Consider the following 24,276-nt stretch of genomic DNA (forward strand, 5'->3'; position numbering starts at 1 on the left):
AAGTCAGAGGTAAGTGACAGCTGTGATTGGAGGATCAAGAAAAGGGGCAGGGTTTGAGATAGGTCCCCTGTGCGTTCGGCTGAACGTGTCACTCTTTGTAGTCTGCTACGGTCTTGTGCAGTGCTATTCCCAAACCAGGAGGTGATGTTGCCAGTCAGGATGCTCTCTATTGTACATGAGTAGAAGTTCCTAAGGATTTTCTGACTGTGTGTGTGTGGATCGTTTTTACGATTGTGGATTCTACTTTTGCGTTTGTTTATTTTTGATAGAAATCTACCCCCATATGCTGATTGCTAATTGAGAGACAGCTGGGTGTGTGGGTCTGCATGTGTGCAGCTGTCAGTCATCTTCTCTCCATTGGGGGGAGCCAACAGGCAGGAACATAGAATCCATTAATCACCATTCCCCTCAGCACCTTACATCTTCCAATCGTATTACTCCTCCTGCTTTTTAAACAGCGTCTCATCTTGCATCCCACCACCACCACCCCATACTCCGCCCTAAATCTAGAGTTGGAGGGGGGTGTCAGCGCAACCTAGGTTTCAACAACCACCCCCCAGGTGTGTCACTCGTCCAGATCCACGACCACAGGTTGCGATGCGCACCGGGTCGCCACACACACCCCTGCTCACCAACCACGGGTTGACACCACCCTTTCATGCATGCCAGCACTACATGGGCTTCAACAGCCTCAGGCTGGCACTACCCTCAGGGTGCGCCAGCCAACATGGGCCACTCACCGCAGGGTGCATCAGCCAACCAAATCTTTTTTTATCCACTTTTTCTCCTCTTTTTTCTATTTTCCTCCCATCCCAATTTCGCTGTGCCAATTCTCCCCTCCCCTGTCTTGAACGTTGCTCGCATATGCCCCCCACTGGCCGGTTGTAGTGAGGATAGAAGCCTTGCATCACATGTCCCCTCCGATACACGAGGAGGCAGCCTGTCACATCTTTTCACCTGCCAGCGCGGACTCTCATTTGGCGAGGTGTAACGTGACTCATCCTGTCTGTTGTCAGTTGATAACTAAAAGCTCAAACATGTGAAACAATCTCCATTTACCTTCAAATGTTCGTGGGGCAGGGAAATTTGGCTGGTGAAGACACTGACTTTGGGAAACCACTAGCCACAGTGGCCGGTGAGCCAAACAGTTCATGTGAAGCCCTGAGCACCACACCATATGGACTTATAGTCTGGGTCTGTTCAGACTGGCAATAATGGCAACTCATGCTTCTATCATCTACCCGGTAAAATGTTAAAGTGACTGCAAAGTGAGGGGACATTGATTGATTGATTGAAAACTTTATTAACAGATTGCAGAATTGGTCACGGTCCAACGCTTAACCTCTCGCGAGACCACCGGCGTTCGCTTGAGACTTTGTTTATACTTTGGCAAAAGAAAGATGGCGGCGTGATCGGACTTACCGAATGGACTAAGAGCCTGTGACTTGTACCCATTCTTAAATTGCGAGTATACATGGTCTAATATGTTCTCGCCTCTGGTGGGACAGGTCACATGCTGATAGAAATCCGGCAACACCTTTTTAAGACGCGCGCTGTTGAAATCGCCCAGAACCAAAATGGCGGCGTCAACGTTAGCTATCTGGAGTTTATTTACCTCGTTGTGAATCTTTGAAAGTGCGGTCCCCGTATTTGCTTGTGGTGGAATGTACACTCCGATGAGGATGATGGACATTAACTCTCTTGGAAGAAAGAAGGGTCGACATTTGATCGTGATAAACTCCAGGTCTGGGGAGCAGTGGTTAGACAATTCCTTTGCGTTGCCTATATCGCACCACTCCTTGTTTATCATGAAGGCAATGCCGCCTCCTTTCGTCTTTAGTGACTCTGCCGTCCGGTTCTTGCGGAGAACGAAGAAGTGGTCTGCCGGTTCTATTGCATGATTCGGGACATCTGGAGACAGCCAAGTTTCTGTGAAACAGAGGACATTACAGTCCTGAATGTCCCTCTGGAATTGGATCCGTGCTCTGATGTCGTCCAGTTTATTTCCTATCGATTGCACATTGGCCAACAATATGCTGGGCAATGTGGTTCTGTGTCGTTTGGACCTCAGTCTGTTCCGGACCCCGGCTCTCTTTCCACGTCGTCGCGGCTTCTCCTGGCTTTGGCCACGGCCACAACAAAGGATCTCGACGGGCCACTGCTGCTGTTCAGCAATCCGATCCAGAGAGCAATCCAATCGGTAAGTTTTCCTTAATCCAATGTCAATGATTGACTGACGGTCATACACATATAATGCACCAACAGTTGGTGCAATTAAAACTCTTAATACTATAAAAATTAACAAAAGAAAGCACAGTCTCGACGGAGCAATCAGAAAGGCAGCCGTTCGGTGCAGCGCCATCTTATTCATCTTATTCATTCATTCGTTAAGCGTTGGACCGTGACGTCAGAGGAGACACTCCAAGCTGCACTTGAATGCACAGACTGGAGGGTATTCCGTGACAACACAGCCAATATTAACGAATACACTGAAACGGTGCTTGACTTTGTCTGTACTCTGGTAGAAGAAACAATCCCCTCTACCACAATTAGAATCTACCCAAATCAAAAGCCCTGGGTAGATAAATCCGTCCGTGAGGCTCTGAAAGTGCGCACATCAGCATACAACACCGGGCTGGTGACAGGCAACATGGAAGAACACAAGACGGCAAGATACAACGTCAGGAGAGCAGTAATAGAGGCAAAACGGCGTTACAGGGATAAAGTTGAACTTCAGTTTGAACAGGCTGGCTCTAGAGGTATGTGGCAGGGCCTCAGAACAATGACAGATTACAAAGGCACCTCCCTCAAACTGAACAGTGACATCTCATTAGCAAATGATCTCAATTCCTTCTATGCCAGGTTTGAGGCTGTGAATTACAACACCAGCCTACAAGCCACGGCAATGGGGGGGGGGGGGGTCTGCTGATGGAGACTCAGTGTTCAGGGTAACAGAGCATGAGGTGAGACGGATCTTTAAAAAAGTGAATATCAGGAAGGCAGCAGGACCGGACGGCATCCCCGGCCGCGTCCTAAAAGTCTGTGCCGACCAACTGGCCCCGGTATTCACTGACATCTTCAACCTGTCCTTGGAACAGGCTGTCATCCCCACCTGTCTGAAGAAGTCCACCATCATCCCTGTACCCAAAAAATCTACGCCCGCTTGCCTCAACGACTACCGCCCTGTAGCCCTCACCTCCATAGCCATGAAGTGCTTCGAGAAGCTAGTGAAGGGCTACATCTGTTCCTCCCTCCCCATCGACCTGGACCCCCTGCAATTTGCATATCGCCCCAACAGGTCCACGGAGGACGCCATAGCCCATGTGCTGCACACAGCAGCATCACACCTGGACAAGAGGCAGGGGAACTATGTGAGAATGCTGTTCATCGACTACAGCTCAGCATTCAATACCATAGTCCCCTCCAAACTCATAGCCAAGCTCAGGGACCTGGGCTTGAACTATGACCTCTGCCAGTGGGTCTTGGACTTCCTGACGGGCAGACCCCAGGTGGTAAGAGCAGGCAACTGCACCTCCTCATCCATCACGCTCAACATAGGGGCCCCCCAGGGCTGTGTTCTGAGCCCCCTCCTCTAATCCCTGTACACACATGACTGCGTGGCACAGCGGAACAACAACACAATCATCAAATTTGCTGATGACACAGTAGTGGTGGGCCTGATCTCTGCCAACGACGAGAGGGCCTACCTGGAAGAGGTAGAGAATCTGTCACAGTGGTGTCAGGAGAACTGCCTCTCCCTGAACGTCAGCAAAACAAAAGAGATTATTGTGGACTTCAGGAGGTCGGGGGTCAAGGACTACAGCCCCCTCAGCATCGACGGGGCACCGGTTGAGAGAGTGAACAGTTTCAAGTACCTCGGAGCCCACATATCCGAGGACTTGACATGGACCACACACATTGACAGTGTTGTGAAGAAGGCACGACAACGCCTCTACTTCCTCAGGCGCCTAAGGAAGTTCCAAGTCAGTCAGGGGATCCTTAGGAACTTCTACTCATGTACAATAGAGAGCATCCTGACTGGCAACATCACCTCCTGGTTTGGGATTAGCACTGCACAAGACCGTAGCAGACTACAAAGAGTGACACGTTCAGCCGAACGCACAATTGGAGGGGGGCTTTCCACCCTCCAGAACATTTACAACAAGCGGTGCAGGGGGAAGGCTAAGAGAATTATTAAGGACTCGAGCCACCCGAACAACTGCCTCTTTGAACTGCTGCGGTCAGGCAAGCGATACCGGAGTCTTAAGGCGAGCACAGAAAGACTCAGAAGAAGCTTCTATCCCCAGGCCATCAGGCTGCTAAACGAACAATAAACACTAGGCAACAACCATCAAATGCACACAGCACACACACCCACACGCACACACTCACTTAAACAAACAACACACTGCAGCACCCACTCTCCACACTTTAGACCACACAAACACACTTTATATTTATTGATAAAGGATTTGCACTACAACTCGCACACCTACTGTAAATTGTACCTAAATTGCACCTCATCCCATTTCTGCCTTGCACTATATAGTATTGTATATTAGTACACTGCATAGTATTGTATATTATATGGTAACTCAGTTACGTCTATTCTGCATCGAACATTGTACATACTGAACACTGTGACCTCATTTTTTTTTCTTTTTTTACTTCTAATTTACATGCTATACTATGTTATTTTATTTCATACTTATCTTGTCTTGCACAGTCTCTGGAGCGTAACAGTAAGAAGCATTTTGTATAAAAGTATTCTGTACTTCTGTATGACAACTATTAAAGAAACTTGAACTTGGTACAGTACAGTACAGCTCAATACATACAATTGTTAAGGGGATGCAGACCAGAGAAAGACTCTTGTCTTGTTTACATCAGGGTCCCCCATTTTCAATTCCTCATAACAACATTGTTGGCCCTTGGTGGAGGTCCGCACTCTACTGTGTACATTATTCTAGTTGATTAATATAAGTTACATATTGTCTTTTCAATGTTTATTCTGTCTCTCTCCCCTCTCTCTCTCTCTGTCTCCCTCTATCTCTTTCTCTGTGTGCTGCGCTCAACCCCCCCCCCCCCATTTCTCCCTCCTGTGTGTGTGTTGCTCGACCCCCCCCCCTCTCCCTTTGAATCCTGGTGGCGTGACGTCACGGACTTTCACTCGCTGCCTGCCGCTGCTGTGAGACCAACCGGAGAGAAGAGAGAGATAGAGAGAGAAAGAAAGAAAGAGAGAGAGAGTGGAATAATGGGGAATCCACAACAACAACAACCAGAGGAATAAACAAACTGGAAATAAAAGAAGGGATAAAAGACGACAAACTTTAAGGAGAACTTTGTGAATGTGCAGCTGATCTTTAAAACATGGAGACGCTTCTCTGGTGTGGAGTCGTGTTTGTTCTCTGCTCGCCTGCGTCCGGACAGATTCCCACAGGTAAGAACAGAGCAGAGAACAAACTGTGTGGAACCCTTTTTAACTCTATACATGGGGTCTCGGGTTCTTTGTCGGCGCGGACAAGAAGTTTGTCTCTGGGTTTTGCTTCGTGGAGTTTAGAAAGTCGTTTGGTTTGTGACGCAAAAAAAAATCTGCGTTGCAGGAGTGTTTATGAAGAGAAAGAATGTGTGCGTGTGCGTGCGTGTGTTGTGTGTGTGAGAGAGAGAGAGAGAGGGGGGAGGGAGGGAGGGAGATGGATAGAGTGTGTGTGAGAGAGAGGGAGATTGTGTGTGTGTGTGTGTGAGAGAGAGAGAGAGAGAGAGGGAGATAGTGTGTGAGAGAGAGAGAGACTGGCTATTCAACCTCTAAACTTTATTAACACATAAACCTGAGGCATACATTCATCACTAATATACTACTATTATAATTATAATTCAAATGTTTATTCTAAGAGGAAACATGAACCTGCGCGTCCGTTCTGTCGTCTTTAGACCGCGGGATCAAATGAGTTGTTGGTCTTAATAGTTGTGTTGTTAAAGCTGTTGAAACTGTTGTTTAGACTAGTATAATAGTTTAATAAGAGAAGAAGACACGATGATACAGAGCAACAACAAGAGCACTGTTAACGCCGAGGCTTCAGAACAACAGAGAACAGAATTGTGTTAACAGACAGGGTTTAACAGGGTTTGAATTGTGACTTAAAAAACGCACAGGGTTTATAGTGATAATAACATGTCAAACTAAATGACCAATTAATAAATTCAGCTACAGGAGACATCTGATAGAAACGCACAGTCAATATTTGCCTCCATTCAATGTTAAATTACATTAATGTGAAATGTTCACATGTGAATAACAATGATAATAGTCTGCTACCAGGCGACATAACAACATTTACAAATACAATGGTGCATTTATCATATAAGTTCACCACTTAATATTTTTGTCTAAGCTATATGTTTATACTTCATTCAGGCTCATCGTGTTTTAATATACAGTTGCTGTCCTGACTGAGTTATTCTATCCATCCTAATTCTCAGTGGCAACATTAATAGATTTCCATATTTCATATATTGACTTTGCTGGTCTCGTTATGAAGAAAAGTTCCGTGGAAAGAAAGACACAAACTCGCTGGTTTACTGACTGACTTCAGTTTGTCGGATATGTTATTTACATAATGTTGTCTATTAAAGCCCAGTGGTTGGAAACACTACATTCACAACGAGACTTTATCCAGAGTCTGGATAAAGTCTCGTTGTGAATGGTTGTTGGAATGTGGCTTCATTCATTTAAAGCAACATTTGCATTGAGCTTCACACACACACGCACACACACACACGCAGAGAGAGAAAGAGACAGAGGGGTTGCAGTTATCAGGGAGGTGAGAATGATGGCGACAGAGAGAGAGCGAGCTGGTGAGAAGTTGACCTCCAATCGTCATAAACCCTCAGATAACATCTAGAGTAGACTATACCAACCATGAAACATGACACTGTGTGTGTTTGTGTAGAAAGTAAACAGAAAATGTTATATTTAATATATTTAGTATTCGCGGGAATAAAAGTCTGACTGGCTTCCAAGATAAATTAGATAAATAAAGAAAGAGAAGACATTTTCTGATCTATGTTTATATTTTATACTAAATACCATCTCTAATTATATAGTCCTTTATATTTATTCTAAATGAACCATCTCTATTTATATAGTCCTTTATATTTATTTATACTAAATTAACCATCTCTAATCCTATAGTACTTTATATTTAAACTAAACTAACCATCTCTAATACTACAGTACATTAGTAAATTTTATACTCTAGAGAATACTATACTTTAGCAAATTCACATTTTCATCTCAGAGCTTCAAAGGAATTTCATGCATTGTCACTTTGAGACCAAATGGTGTGTATGTCTGGGGTTGGGGGTACGAGTGTGTTGTGTGTGTGTGTGTGTGTGGGGGGGGGGGGGGGGGTCATAATTAAGGGGTAATTTAAACTCAAACCACTAACAGGCTGTTCTGGTGACAGAGGTCTGATGAGTCCTGTCTTCATATAAATACATCCTGCCAATAATAAAACATTTAAAATGGTTTCCTCAAAATTCACACATATACTCATACTGTACATATACACACACACACACACACACACACACACACACACACACACACACACACACACACACACACACACACACACACACACACACACATATATATATATATACCCAATAATTGTCCATACTTGCAAAGAGGGGAACTCTCCTGCATACTGACTGGGAAATGTGTGTGTGCGTGTGCATACATATCTCTGTGGAGGTTAATTTAGGTCTAAAACTACAGCAGTTGGAGATATTGATAATCGGCCTTCATTTAATATTCATATTACCGGTATCTTGTCTCCTCTCTGCTTCTCTCTTCTCATCTCCTCTCCTCTTCTCCCCTCTCTACTTCTCTCTTCCTCTCCTCCTCTTATCTCTCCTCCTCTTTTTATCTCTCCTCTCATCTTCCCTCCTCTGCTTCTCTCTTCCTCTGCGCTTCTCTTTCTCTCCTCTTTTCTCATGTCCTCTTATCTCTTCGCCCATCTTCTCTCCTGTCCTCTTATCTCTCCTCTTCTCTCCTGTCCTCTTACCTCCTTCTCTTCTCTCCTCTCTTTGTTCCGTGTCTGTCAGTCTTCCAGCAGAATGATTTAACATCTAGACTAGATGTGTTTCTCTTCAATTTGATGAAGATCTAGACGAGCTGTTGTTGTTAGTTGATCATCTGAACGTGAAGCTCATTTAGACATATATGCTAATTAGATGACTGTCCTGCTTAATCTCTCTTCTGTCTATAAACCTCTACCGCCACCTCTCTCTCTCTCTTTCTCAGTCGGTCTCACCCCACACCCCTCTCTCGCTCTCTATGTTGTGTTTTTTTTAAGTCTTTAATCTCAATTGAGGGAAATAATTATTCTCAATTAGCATCACTTAACCAATCAGATACCAGCGCTACGTCTGAACTGAGTGTCTCAACATTAGAACTGACAAGATCTTAATTAGAATGATAATTTTGTCAAAATTCAGGAGATGAAAATTTATTGTTTTTGCTGAGAGGAAAGAGAGAAATGGATGTTTGGTTGGGGGGGTCTTTTGTAATTGAAAACTATTAGAATGATGCATTTAGTGTTTCTATAATACTGTATTATATAGACCTAGTATTTGTATAATAATGTATTATATAGACCTAGTATTTGTATAATAATGTAAATAGACATAGTATTTGTATAATAATGTATTATATACATAGTATTTGTGTGGTATTAATATGAACTATAGATATACTGATCAGACTGGCGCCTGTGTGTGTGCACGAGAGTGGCTCTCATTTTGAAGACAGAAATGTATCATGAAATGTCTTACTGATTAAAACATGTAAATATTAACACTTTAATCGCCATGGGTTAAATTCATAATTGACCATCCCTCGCCAGCTCTATTTGTCTATGGAGAAGTTCCCCTTCTTTGCAGGGCTATAACTTTTTAAATTCTATTGCTACATTGCCATTATTATGGCCCATTCAATGTCCTATATGTATTGTTCAGGGTGTAGCAACGTTAAACTTTTTCATTCACATATTCATACTAAAATATGGTCTAAAGTATAAGTATGTTTTTATCGTTTTCTGCAGCTTTCTTCAGAATGTGATTTATAGCCCTAAATGCATTATATTGATGATCAAATACAGTTTGGTAGGAATCTGTGCGAGATGAAAATTTCAACTGGACGTACTTCTAGAATGATCTACGTATGATCTGATGATGACCGGATGGGCGGGGGATCGTTTATAATTCCGTGGGCAGCGTTGGATGATTCATCCAGAGTGGGTCATATGTTCATCATAGCAGTTTATATGGAATACGTTAGAAAATAACGCTGAATCTTACCGTATGTTCCTCGCGCCATTGGACGATCAGCGTGGAGTAGACCGTTTTCGATTATGGGATGTTGATCCTGATGAACCATTTCTAATGGTTGTATGTGTATAATACTATATACGTCCAAATAACGTTGTTTATTGAGTTAGGGCGAGCGATTGATTATCCAGTGTGTTGAGATGGAGTCCGGCTACCGATCGCGAGTGCCCGGAGCACATATGGATGAGCACTTCCTGTTTGGCGCGCCCCTCCCTCTTGGCCGATCTGCCGATCGGCCACCAGATGGCGCTCTCGAACCGTTAGACAGTTGAGTGGAGCTCACCAGTACATCTCAGGGCTCCGGAAAGGAAATATTTCGATGACAGATTTTTGAAATATTGACATCAAAGACGAGTTACGGCATCTTCGGCAGAATGAGCATGGCTAGGAATGACGTCTTAACTCGTCCCCGGCGATCATAGTGTTAATCACAAAAATCCAAAATAACTGTGTTTGAAATGACTGGCTCTATTTCTCAAATACTGCTTTTTTGTGTGCATGTGTGTGTGTGAATGTGTATGTGTGTAATGTAATGTAATGTAATTAATCACTTGAGAGCATTGATGAGTTAATCCATCATTAGCCAAGTGTGTGTTCAGTGTCTTTGCAGGTGTATTTGAAGTATGCATGTTTGCTGAGAGAGATACCGGTATAGATACAATTTAGATACAATATATATATTATATATATATAGAGAGAGAGAGCAATAAATATATATATATTGAGAAAGAGAGTCCTCTCTCCAGAATCCTCTCCTTTTTCCCCTTTTCTCTTCTAATCCCCTCTCCTCTTTTCTCTTCTCCTCTCCTTTATCTTTTCTCCTTTTTCACATGATGTTCTCATCTCCTTTATCTTCTCCTCTCCTATATTCTCCTCTTTTCTACTCCCCTCTCTTCTATTCTCCTCTCTTCTTCCCTGAGACATGTAGTAATTTCACCAGAGGTCAAGGTCAGACAGATAGGTGTTCAGTGCCTTGCTCAAGGGCCCTTGGGACAGGCAGGGATCAAACACCCTTGACAGTCAGTTCTTTTATTATGATGTCATCACCATGTTTCTCTCTCTTCCATACACACAGCTGTCTAATATGGATTAAGTCATTAATACTCTCATCATCGTCATTTACATTATTAACACAAACACACACACACACACACACACACACACACACACACACACACACACACACACACACACACACACACACACACACACACACACACAGTGGTCAGCATTTCTGTTCTATATTATTTCATCTGTTTGGTTAGATACAGCTGGCATCTGGCTGAGATAGAGACATAGAAAGAGAGAGAGAGTGTGTGTATGTATGTTTATGTATTTGTGTGTATGTGTGTGCGCGTGTGTGTGCGCGTGTGTGCTCTCCTTCCTAACCTCCTCTTCTTCTTTCTGCTGGACGCAGCTCAAATGGGTCGCACTGAGAAGGGTGAGTTGTGATTGGTCAGCCAAGAGCTGATATTATCAGCATCACATCTTCATATTCATCTTCATCCTCATCTAAAAAGGTTCTATGTTTCTTTCTGAGGACAACTGAAATCTGCTCCACAATATATATATCAGTTCTTCACCAGCTTGTACAGACAGGAGCTCAACCCCATTGACTTTGCATTGGTTTGTGTCTAACTATCCGTAGCTAGTAATATGAGGAGCAGCATGGATTGTGCTGAGAAAGCACTCTACTGATCAAACACATTTGTAAGTAAGAAATAGGCCTAGGGTTTCAAATCTGTCTGTCGGTCTGATGTTTGTCTCTGCTGGTTAAGCTGATCTCTGAAGAGTGGAGAAACCGTGTGTGTGTGTGTGTGGGCTTAGAGAGAGAGATGGTCAATCCATTAAGATTATCATCATCTCAATCTCAGACATCCCATAATGTCACCTCTCACCCCATTGCCATGACAACAACACAGCTGTCTGTCTGTCTGTCTGTCTGTCTGTCTGTCTGTCTGTCTGTCTGTCTGTCTGTCTGTCTGTCTGTTTATGCTCAACTTTATGGCACACACACACCTGTCACTCATTTAGACAGACTGTGTGTGTCCGTCCTAATGAAGTCTTTCTTACTCAATGACAATCCAAGATGGCACTGTATAGTTGCTTTGTCTTGACTACAGCTCAGCATTCAATACCATAGTCCCCTCCAAACTCATAGCCAAGCTCAGGGACCTGGGCTTGAACTATGACCTCTGCCAGTGGGTCTTGGACTTCCTGACGGGCAGACCCCAGGTGGTAAGAGCAGGCAACTGCACCTCCTCATCCATCACGCTCAACATAGGGGCCCCCCAGGGCTGTGTTCTGAGCCCCCTCCTCTACTCCCTGTACACACATGACTGCGTGGCACAGCGGAACAACAACACAATCATCCAATTTGCTGATGACACAGTAGTGGTGGGCCTGATCTCTGCCAACGACGAGAGGGCCTACCTGGAAGAGGTAGAGAATCTGTCACAGTGGTGTCAGGAGAACTGCCTCTCCCTGAACGTCAGCAAAACAAAAGAGATGATTGTGGACTTCAGGAGGTCGGGGGTCAAGGACTACAGCCCCCTCAGCATCGACGGGGCACCGGTTGAGAGAGTGAACAGTTTCAAGTACCTCGGAGCCCACATATCCGAGGACTTGACATGGACCACACACATTGACAGTGTTGTGAAGAAGGCACGACAACGCCTCTACTTCCTCAGGCGCCTAAGGAAGTTCCAAGTCAGTCAGAAGATCCTTAGGAACTTCTACTCATGTACAATAGAGAGCATCCTGACTGGCAACATCACCTCCTGGTTTGGGAATAGCACTGCACAAGACCGTAGCAGACTACAAAGAGTGACACGTTCAGCCGAACGCACAATTGGAGGGGGGCTTCCCACCCTCCAGAACATTTACAACAAGCGGTGCAGGGGGAAGGCGAAGAGAATCATCAAGGACTCCAGCCACCCGAACAACTGCCTCTTTGAACTGCTGCGGTCAGGCAAGCGATACCGGAGTCTTAAGGCGAGCACAGAAAGACTCAGAAGAAGCTTCTATCCCCAGGCCATCAGGCTGCTCAATGAACAATAAACACTATGCATGCAACAACCATCAATTGCACATAGCACACACACCCACACACTCACTTAAACAAACAACACACTGCAGCACGCACCCACTCTCCACACTTTAGATCACACAAACACACTTTATATTTATTGATAAAGGATTTGCACTACAACTCGTACACCTACTGTAAATTGTACCTAAATTGTACCTCATCCCATTTCTGCTTTGCACTATATAGTATTGTATATTAGTACACTGCATAGTATATTGTTATATGGTAACTCAGTTACGTCTATTATGCATCGAACATTGTACATATGTCTATACTGAACACTGTGACCTAATTTTTTACTTCTAATTTACATGCTATACTATGTTATTTTATTTCATACTTATCTTGTCTTGCACAGTCTCTGGAGCGTAACAGTAAGAAGCATTTTGTATAAAAGTATTCTGTACTTCTGTATGACAACTATTAAAGAAACTTGAACTTGTATTTCTCAACAACCTAGCAGCTTTTTGACTATTTCAAAAAGGTGTTTGTATAGTTTTTTACATACAAAGTAGCTGCTACATTAGATCTGACAGACTCATTTACTGAACATAAGAGATTCAGTGATCACTTCCCCAAAACCAGTGTTTCTCCACGAAGACTCCCTGTTCATCCTAACCCTGTTGATCCCAACTGCAGTGGACCCACACATTGTAGCCGTGATACCGTGCAAATGGCGAAGACGCCGGAGACGAGGAAAAAGAGCTGGTGTGCTGGCGAGTCAACGAGAAGTTCCTAATATTCTGCTGGTGAGACTAAGACAAAAAGCAAACCTTTATCCACTTCCTAGTATTCTGCTGGTGAGACAACGACCAAACCTTCCTCCACGTCCTAGTATTCTGCCGGTGAGACAACGACCAAACCTTCCTCTGCTTCCTAGTATTCTGCTGGTGAGACAACGACCAAACCTTCCTCTGCTTCCTAATATTCTGCTGGTGAGACAACGACCAAACCTTCCTCTGCTTTCTAGTATTCTGCTGGTGAGACAACGACCAAACCTTCCTCTGCTTCCTAGTATTCTGCTGGTGAGACAACGACCAAACCTTCCTAGTATTTTGCTGGCCAACGTACAATCTCTGGATAACAAGCTGTGTGAGTTGAGAGCAAGGATCTCCTTTCAGCGGGAAACAAAGGACTGTAACCTGATCTGCCTCATACAGACCACGCCATCGCACTACCTGGGTTTTCTGGGTTTTGAGCAGACAGTTCTAGGGAACTCTCTGGAAAAATTGTGTGTGGGGGTGTTTGCTTCATGGTTAATAATGCTTGTTACGATCCTAGGAGCATTCACTCACTAAAATCATTCTGTTCCCGAGACCTGGAATATATTTCTGTCCTATGCCGACCCTTCTGGACACAGAGGGAGTTCACAGCTGTTATCATGACAGCTGTGCATACCACCTAGCGCCGACATAGACCAGGTACTCAAGAAACTGTATGAAACAATCAGCAACACAGAAAACATGCACCCAGATGCCGTTTTCATCATGGTGAGGACTTCAACCAAGAGTATTACCAAAATACTTCCAACACGTTGATGTAAACATGCATGCAAGAAAATAACACACTTCATCACTGTTACACTACACTCCCTAACACCTACAAACCCCTCCTCCGTCCACCGTTTGGCAAATCAGATCACTCCTTGACTCCACAGACTGAACCAAACACCGCCCACTGTGAAGGAAGTCCTCTGCTGGTGTGACGAATCAGACGCTATGTTACAAGACAGTTTTGACCATGTAGATGATGTTCTGTGATTCGTCATACAACATCAACGAATGCACTTAAGGAGTCATGATTGATTGATTTTATTTTGACAATATATAAATAACATGTGACGGAAGCACAGTCTGGAATACTGCCAAGGATAAACACAAAAAAGCTCAGAGATTATTTCCATTGTGGTCCTTGTAGGGGGGTGACCACTGAACAGCTCTTATCCCCATTTTGAGGTTAGTAGGTGAGGTTGGCATATGCAAGGAGTTCAAACGCAACCATGTGGCCAGGTGATCAGCTGGCTTGTGTGTTCACTTCAACCTCTCCCTCTCTGAACCTGTAGTCCCCCCTCCTGCTTCAAGTCAGCCACCATTGTTCTGGTGCCAAGAAAAGAGCAAGGTAACATGTCTGAATGATTAGCGCCCTGTTGCCCAACTATTACGCAAAAATACCCCACCAGTTTGCCTGCCAGCAAAACAGGTCCACGGTCAAAGCAAGGGCCACAACACCCCAGTATCTTCAACCACCTGGAGGGTGTGACGGAAATGTTATCTATGTCCATCTGTGTTAAATCTCTGTACAGCTTTGACTAGTTAAAGGTCCCATGCATTATAAATGTCATTTTTCAGTCTCTAGCATTGTATTATAGTAATAGGAGTTCGTATCAATGTGTTTTAGGGTCTAAATACCATATTGGCGAATTTCTCTGTTTCAGCCCAGCCCCTCTGTGCCTCTAGTAAATCGGGTCATTTTGATTTGAAGTCCCTGAGCACGTCACTGGGCGCTGTGGATAGACACAGTGATGCGATTGGCTCTGTGGTTGGAGCTAATGCCCGCCCCCATTCTACCTAGACTGACTGTACACAGCGAAACCATTTCCTCATACTCGAGAGGGAGAGAAAGGAAGAGAGAGGGAGGGAGAGCACTTGGGGGGGGGGGGGGGGGGGGGACCTGCAGCGAGCCACACACGCAAACGGGAGATTGAAAAAAAAAAAAAAAGCTGCCGGCGGACTGTCTTTTTTTTTTCTCTCTCTCTCTCTCTCTCTCTCTCTCTCTCTCTCTCTCTCTCTCTCTCTCTCTCTCTCTCTCTCCCACCCCCTCCCTCTCTCGCTCTCTCTCTCTCTCTCTTCCCCCCCCTCCCTCCCTCCCTCTACCAGTGCAGACTGTGTGGCACTGTCACTCAAAGTGCTTATGGGCGGAGCCAGGCCATAACAGCCTGATTTCTAGAGGCTGAAAAATGATGGGTTTGAGTACTTGATTAGAAATATAAAACAATGCATTTTTTTGAAAAAAAACTTACAAATGTCTTCAATAGACCAACAGGAATTGTGTAAAGTTGCCCAAATAGTGCTAGGAATAGCAATGCATAGCCCCTTTAAAGGTCCCATGCATTATAAATGTCATTTTTCAGTCTCTAGCATTGTATTATAGTAATAGGAGTTCGTATCAATGTGTTTTAGGGTCTAAATACCATATTGGCGAATTTCTCTGTTTCAGCCCAGCCCCTCTGTGCCTCTAGTAAATCGGGTCATTTTGATTTGAAGTCCCTGAGCACGTCACTGGGCGCTGTGGATAGACACAGTGATGCGATTGGCTCTGTGGTTGGAGCTAATGCCCGCCCCCATTCTACCTAGACTGACTGTACACAGCGAAACCATTTCCTCATACTCGAGAGGGAGAGAAAGGAAGAGAGAGGGAGAGAGAGCACTTGGGGGGGGGGACCTGCAGCCAGCCACACACGCAAACGGGAGATTGAAAGGAAAAAAAAAAAAAAAGCTGCCGGCGGACTGTCTTTTTTTTCTCTCTCTCTCTCTCTCTCTCTCTCTCTCTCTCTCTCTCTCTCTCTCTCTCTCTCTCTCTCTCTCTCTCTCTTCCCCCCCCTCCCTCCCTCCCTCTACCAGTGCAGACTGTGTGGCACTGTCACTCAAAGTGCTTATGGGCGGAGCCAGGCCATAACAGCCTGATTTCTAGAGGCTGAAAAATGATGGGTTTGAGTACTTGATTAGAAATATAAAACAATGCATTTTTTTGAAAAAAAACTTACAAATGTCTTCAATAGACCAACAGGAATTGTGTAAAGTTGCCCAAATAGTGCTAGGAATAGCAATGCATAGCCCCTTTAATATGATCAACTAGCAGGGTGTCCGCGGGACCTTAAAAAGTCTTAAAAAGTCTTAAATTCAACTATTAACTATTAAGGCCTTAATTTGTCTTAAAATGTCTTAAATCCGACTTTCGGAGGTCTTAAAAACATGCCATGTCATCTTATGTTTCATTGTGAAATCTGGGGGGAAACTATTAACGGGAGATAAATCAGGCTTTTTTTTTTTCTTTCACGCAAACGGTACGCAGTGGGGCGGAACCTTAATGTGGTCCTTAATGTGTGTCGCCGTCGGGAGCTATTTCAGAACACCGGAGCATATGTAACACGTTATTCAAGCCGTAGCGATAACGCTGACGTTTAGTTTAGTTTAATTGATTTGTATTTATTTGCACTCGTTAATTTAACATGGGAAAGTGCAAATTTAATGAGAACTGGTTTGCACCGTGGTTGGTCCCAGTGAAAGATAATTACGAGGCCCGCTGCAAACTCTGCAAAAAGGATTTTAAACTGGGAACGATGGGAATAAAAGCAGTCGAGTCACACATGCACAGCGCTAAGCATGTTTACCTCTGCAAAAACCCGCCTGCAGACAACTTCAATATCAAATTTATTTTCGACGGCGACGCTGTCCACATCAACTGCTGAGGGACAGGTAGGTCTACCACCAATTACATCTGCACCTGTTCGGGTAACGTTCGGCTCCACGCCAACCCTTGAAGCTGAGGTACTGTGGGTTCTAAATACGGTCGCAAAGCATCAGTCCTACAATGGAAATGAGGGACTAGGAGAGGTGTTTCAAGCGATGTTCCCTGACTCTGAAGTCGCTAAAACATTCACGTGTGGAAAAGATAAAACGTCCTACATAGCCAGGTTTGGATTGGCTTCTTGCATCCAAAAAATCTCTTCACGGATGTAAACAAGGGCAAGGACACGTTTGTGTTGATGAGAGTGAGAGCTTCACCCCACCCTATGTATTTATTTTCTACCACACACCTACCCCCTCCTAATGTACAGTCTCCTCCCCATCATATGTATATGTATATATATATATATATATGTTAGGATCTATGGGTAACAGTACTGTATATTTGCATATCATATATGTCACAAATGTAACAGTAATATATACATGTATGTCCCTATGCCATAAATGTCATGATGTCATGTATGTTGTGCATGTCATAAATGTCACTATGAATTGAAAATGAGGGACCCTGATGTAAACAAGACAAACGTCTTTCTCTGGTCTGCATCCCCTTATTATTGTGTGTATTGAGCTGTACTGTATTGTACCCATTCTGCAATCTGTTAAATAAAGTATTCATTCAACCAAACCACAAAAACAAAACAACTGGATGAATGAAAACTTTATTTAACAGATTGCAGAATGTGTACAATACAGTACAGCTCAATACACACAATAATAAGGGGATGCAGACCAGAGAAAGACGTTTGTCTTGTTTACATCAGGGTCCCCCATTTTGAATTCATATTGACATACACAACATAGAATAGATAGAATAGAAATACTTTTATTATCCCGTGGGAAATTTGACACTGCAAATCGCTCAACATTTAAACATTTAGACAGGACAGGTCACGAATTAGAATAATAACACAAATCAATCAAGTTGCCTAGGATAAGAGTAGAGTAAAATAGAATAAAAATGAAATAAAATATACAGAAATAAATACAGTAAAAACATACATGACATCATGACATTTATGGCATAGGGACATACATGACATACAGGTATATACTGTAGTACTGTTACATTTGTGACATATACGATATGCAAATAATATACAGTACTGTTACCCAGAGATCCTAACAGAAAATATTATATATATATGATGGGGATGAGACTGTACATTAGGAGGGGGGGGGGGGGGGGGGGGTTGGACATTTACGGTGGCCAGTTTCGAATTGCAGTCTCCCGTAGGTGCTCTTTAAGAGCGGTTTTGAATGTGGGCAGGGGTAAAAATGGGTTTTAGGAGTGAGGTTAAGCAGTAGTCTGACCAGTTTGTTTTGTGATGTTTGTAATCTTGTTTTTAGTGCCTTTGAGGTGCTTTGGTACCATGAGGTGCAGGCATAGTCGTAGTACCCTTGAATGAGTACTGAGAGTACCCATGATTTTTGCCATTTTGTTATCGTGAAATTGGTATTAAATTTTATTCTGAGTGGCATTAAAAAGTCTTAAAAAGCCTTAAATCTGACTGGGCTAAACCTGCAGATACCCTGAACTAGTATACAGCTCAAAGACACTAGGCGTCTTAACAGTGTCTCTTAAACTCAGCCAAAGGGCCAGGAGATATGAGAGGTCCAAGCTTATTTTCCTCTCCAGTTCTAGTGTGAAGACATAACAAAGCCATAGACCCATTCTTTGTTTTAATTCTTCTTCTCATCTTTATTATTATATCTGGTATCTTATGTACGTCATGTAAATTATGTATTTAATGTACGTCTGACCAAAGTTCTTTGTCACTTTCTGGTCAGACGCTTATGTGTCTCTGATGATAAACTGATCACTTTTTCTATGGCCATGGAAACCGAAATAAACTATGTTCTATATTTTTTTATACAAATTGACTCGATCTGAATTTATACAGATTCACTGTTTCGCTCATTTGAATATTCCACAACAAGGGAAATAACTCGTATGTGAGGATGCTGTGCCTCGACTTCAGCATTCAACACCATAGTCCCACCAGACTATACACTAAACTCAACCTCAAGCTATGCCATTGGATCCTGGACTTCCTGTCAGGCAGAAGGGTCTTGAGGATGGGACCCAACACCTCAACACAGGAGTCCCCCAGGGCTGTGTCCTGAGCCCCCTCCTCTACTCCCTGTACACTCACACAACTGTGTAGCCACGCACGGCTCCAACATGGTGATTAAATCAGGTGACACAACAGTGAGAGGCCTAATCAACAACAACGATGAAGCAGCCTACAGTAGTGATGTTGATGATCAGGCACAGTGATGCAGGGTGAATAAACCTCTCTCTCAACGTTAACAAGACCAAGGAGCTGGTCGCTTCTACTTTGCACACACAGAGAGAGAGACACACACACACACACACACACACACACACACACACACACACACACGCACACACACACACAGATAAAGAGAGACACAGATAAAGAGACAGAGAGAGAGACACACACACTGCTTTATTGTTTGTAGGAGAAGGGAAAAATAGTTAATAGTGAAAATTCTTTCTTCCTTCCTTCCTTCTCTCTCTCTCTCTCTCTCTCTCTCTCTGGAATTTACGACCCTAACTTAAACAAGGAAACACAACACTTTTATTCCTCTGTACCCCTCCCCCTCTCTTCATCTCCTCTCCTCCCCGTCTCCGCTCATTTTCTCCCCTCCTCTCCTCCTCCCCATCTCCCCTTTCTCAGACTCATATTACCTCTAGTGAACTACAGACACTATTATCACCCAGAGGAGAGCAGACCTCTAGTAGTGAACTACAGACCTTTGGTGAACTACAGACACTTATCACCCACAGGAGAGCAGACCTCTAGTAGTGAACTACAGACCTTTGGTGAACTACAGACACTTATCACCCACAGGAGAGCAGACCTCTAGTGAACTACAGACCTTTGGTGAACTACAGACACTTATTACCCAGAGGAGAGCAGACCTCTAGTGAACTACAGACCTTTGGTGAACTACAGACACTCATCACCCAGAGGAGAGCAGCCCTCTAGTGAACTACAGACCTTTGGTGAACTACAGACACTCATCACCCAGAGGAGAGCAGCCCTCTAGTGAACTACAGACCTTTGGTGAACTACAGACACTTATCACCCAGCGTTTCCGTTAGCCGGTAATTACCGGTATTTGACTGGCAAAATCTGTTGAAGTCCGACAAATTTAATCTCTCCGGTCATAGTGTCCGGTGAAAATAGTTCCCTCTGGGCACAGTTTGATTATTTGAATTGTATTTGGATGGGCTGGAGTTGGGTGGCCTATGCGATGAACGAAACAATCATTGCGTTTGTTGTCGTTGCTTCGCTCAGCGAGAGCTTGCTGCTGGATTTGCGGAAGGCATGCAGCTGCAGACCCACAGAACCCACCAGCTTTGCTGGCACAGTGCGGTCCCCAGACCTGGAAAGCTGCTCTGCGGGTCTGCAGCTGGATGCTTCTTGCAAACTAACTGCGGCGCTCGCGCTGATATTGTTGGACCGGCTGCTTGGTGGAGCAACGATGAAACGAATGTAATGAATCGTTCGTCGCATGGGCTATTTAATTTTGGCCTGTTTTGGTACGGTTCGGGTGGTCAAGTTGTGCTTGGAGGGAGTTGTTTTCACCGGACATTATGACCAGCACCAAGTCGTTGGGACTAGGTGGAGATATACATCACGCAAACCCACGATAATGTTGCCGTCTCTCTGCCAAATTTCTCAGTTCTTCGCTTGATATAATTAATACAAATGTCCAATATAACGGAATTCGTTAGCTCATAAATGTGATTATAACAGACTGCTGTTTATTAATGTCGGGCCGACTGCCCACAGACACAGGTCTATTTGATTTAAAGTCGGCAGCAGCACGGAGTCTCTGGACTTATTTTATTTGGAATATAATGACTGTATACGCAAAAGTAGCCTAGCTTTAAGTTAAAATATTATAAATCTACATGCCTTGAGGATGTCATTCTTTATATAGCCTGTTGTTTTTAAGCTCAATAAACTCTGACCGGAATTTCTCTCATTTGACCGGTAGATAAAAATCTACCGGACCCTGAGACCGGCAACAATTTTTTCTAACGGAAACCCTGTTATCACCCACAGGAGAGCAGACCTCTTGTGAACTACAGACCTTTGGTGAACTACAGACACTTATTACCCAGAGGAGAGCAGACCTCTAGTGAACTACAGACTTTTGGTGAACTACAGACACTTATCACCCACAGGAGAGCAGACCTCTAGTAGTGAACTACAGACCTTTGGTGAACTACAGACACTTATCACCCAGAGGAGAGCAGACCTCTAGTGAACTACAGACCTTTGGTGAACTACAGACACTTATTACCCAGAGGAGAGCAGACCTCTAGTGAACTACAGACACTTATCACCCAGAGGAGAGCAGACCTCTAGTGAACTACAGACCTTTGGTGAACTACAGACACTCATCACCCAGAGGAGAGCAGACCTCTAGTGAACTACAGACACTTATCACCCAGAGGAGAGCAGACATCTAGTGAACTACAGACACTTATCACCCAGAGGAGAGCAGACCTCTAGTGAACTACAGACACTTATCACCCAGTGGAGAGCAGACCTCTAGTGAACTACAGACACCATTATCACCCAGAGGAGAGCAGACCTCTAGTGAACTACAGACACTAGTATCACCCAGAGGAGGGCAGACCTCTAGTGAACTACAGACACTATTATCACCCAGAGGAGGGCAGGCCTCTAATGAACTGCAGACGCAATTATCACCCAGAGGAGAGCAGACCTCTAGTGAACTACAGACACCATTATCACTCAAAGGAGAGCAGACCTCTAGTGAACTACAGACACTATTATCACCTGGAGGAGAGCAGACCTCTAGTGAACTACAGACACTATTATCACCCAGAGCCTGGAGGGCAGGCCTCTAATGAACTGTAGACGCAATTATCACCCAGAGGAGAGCAGACATCTAGTGAAGTGCAGACGCTATTATCACCCATGGGAGAGCAGGCATCTAGTGAACTGCAGACACTATTAGAGCAGACCTCTAGTGAACTACATACACTATTATCCCTCAGAGAAGAGCAGACCTCTAGTCTAGTGAACTGCTAGACACTATTATCACCCAGAGGAGAGCAGGCATCTAGTGAACGGCAAACACTATTTACTCAACTATTTCCCACTGTAGGCCAGGAACGTTGAAGAAACAGTGTCTGCAGTTCACTAGAGAGAGCAGTCCTTTTTTCAAGACAGAAACCCATTTGACATGTATATATATTATTATTCTATGAATGATTAGTATACATTGTTATCATAATGTGAAACAAGTAGCATGTTGCAGCTTCAAACTATTTCAACCAATTGTAATCAGTTTAAACCAATGTTCACCCGTTTTAACCAGCTGAAGACAACATAATAATTTTTTTCTCAGGAAAAGCCTGAAGAAATTATATTATACAAAGTCAGCCTGACATCTCTCTTTCTATTTATCTGTGTGTGTCTCTCTCTCTCTGTATGTCTCCCTATATCTTTGTGTCTCTGTGTCTCTCTCTCATAGGGCTGGGTAAAAAAACAAACATTTTCCGATACGAATCGATCATCATTTGAATAATCCAAAATCGATTAATAAAATCCTGAGATTTATCTTTAAAAGAATATATATGTTGGACATAAATTATATATATATATGTACAGTACCAGTCAAAAGTCTGGACACACCTCATCCAGTTCAATGAGAAAGTGTGTCCAAACCTTTGACTGGTACTGTATATACTGTATAAAGGTATATGCTATATTGTGTTGACTGGGGTGTGTTGGTCAGGTTAAATAAAAATTACATTAATGTAACTGATTTGTCGTCAATTCTAAATGTAAACATTCATATATTAAATAATAAACCAGTTTATTGGGTTCCTTCCTTGTACAATTTACAGCAATAGTTCTCTGAGAATCTATTTCATATCCAAGCAAAATTGGTATTATAACTGAAATATCCCTAACCGAATCAAATAGGAAACCAAATCAAATCAGGACCTTGTGAATCAGAATCGATTTGGGAAATCAGTGGCAATACCCTACTCTCTCTGTATCTTGTGTGTGTGTGTCTCTCTCTGTGTATCTCCATTTCTCTGTGTGTGTTTCTCTCTGTATCTCTCTGTATTTATTTCTCTCCCTCTCTCTATGTGTCTCTCTCCCTCTCTCTATGTATCTCTATGTCTCTCCGGAATGTTTTTGTTGTTTTTTCCTCTTTTGTTTTCAGCCAACTTGACTTGACACACACACCGGTCTTTTGAGTATAAGCAGTCTTTGCTGTAGCAGTTGTCGTATTTCATTAAGAGACATTAATGGTGTCTACATGTGTTTATACTTTGTAAGGTAAATATTGTGTGTGTGTGTGTGTGTTTGTTGAGCTAATGTTAAGAGACTGCATGTCGTGTAGAGGGAGAGTTTTAGGTGTTAGCTGATACCATGACAAGACAGCTCCACATACTCGCGCACATGCACACATACACACATAACACGCACACACATACGTACACACATACGTCTCTCGACGTTAGGGTGTGTTTGCTGGCTGAACAAAGTGATGTTGAGCTCAGAGCTAAATTATCTTCTGAGTTACACAACTACTGATACTACTAAACTAGAAATATTATTAAAATACTAAACTAGAAATATTTTTATAATACTAAACTAGAAATATTTTTGTAATACTAAACTAGAAATATTATAATACTAGTAAACTAGAAATATTATTATATTACTACTACAGGGTGTCCGCGGATCCTTAAAAAGTCTTAAATTGGTTTATCAATAATTAAGGCCTTAGTTTGTCTTAAAATGTCTTAAATCCATTTTCAGAGGTCTTAAAAATGCCATAGAAAGGAAAGATAAAATGCCATGTCATGTTTTATTATGAAATCTGGGGAAGTACGGTTAACGGGAGATAAAGTCGGGAGTTTTTATTGACCGCGTTGTAGCATCACGCAGACCGGAATGGGGCGGAACCAACACGGGTCCTTATGTTGGCCGGGAACAATTTCAGTGGAGTCTAGCTAACGTTAGCAAGGCGAAGCGGAAGCGATAACGTTACGTTTAGTTTAGCATTTGCACTTAGAGCTGCCGCGATTACCGCATTACCGCGGTATCGCTGTTACATCACGGCCACCGCAGAGTAGGCTGAATACCGCGTCACTGCTGTTTTTTATAATAATAATAATAAATTACCCTCCTCTCGTTGGGCTTGCGGCTCTGCAGATATACCCTACTCATC

General features: G+C 43.5%; 1 protein-coding gene across 4 annotated transcripts in view; it reads left to right on the plus strand.

Annotated features, from left to right (window-relative positions):
- Positions 1–5,194: 5,194 nt before the first annotated feature.
- The window catches only part of ptprk (protein tyrosine phosphatase receptor type K), a 229,760-nt gene continuing 210,678 nt past the window's right edge, over positions 5,195–24,276 (plus strand). For all 4 annotated transcript variants that reach the window (XM_084315223.1, XM_084315225.1, XM_084315224.1 and 1 more), the window contains exon 1: positions 5,195–5,440. In XM_084315223.1, the coding sequence (XP_084171349.1) occupies positions 5,371–5,440 (70 nt within the window). In that variant the 5' untranslated portion in view covers positions 5,195–5,370. The remainder of the gene's footprint in view (positions 5,441–24,276) is intronic.

The sequence above is a fragment of the Notolepis coatsorum genome, assembly GCF_963971535.1.
Source record: "Notolepis coatsorum genome assembly, chromosome: 5".
In the NCBI taxonomy this organism is placed as follows: Eukaryota; Metazoa; Chordata; class Actinopteri; order Aulopiformes; family Paralepididae; genus Notolepis; species Notolepis coatsorum.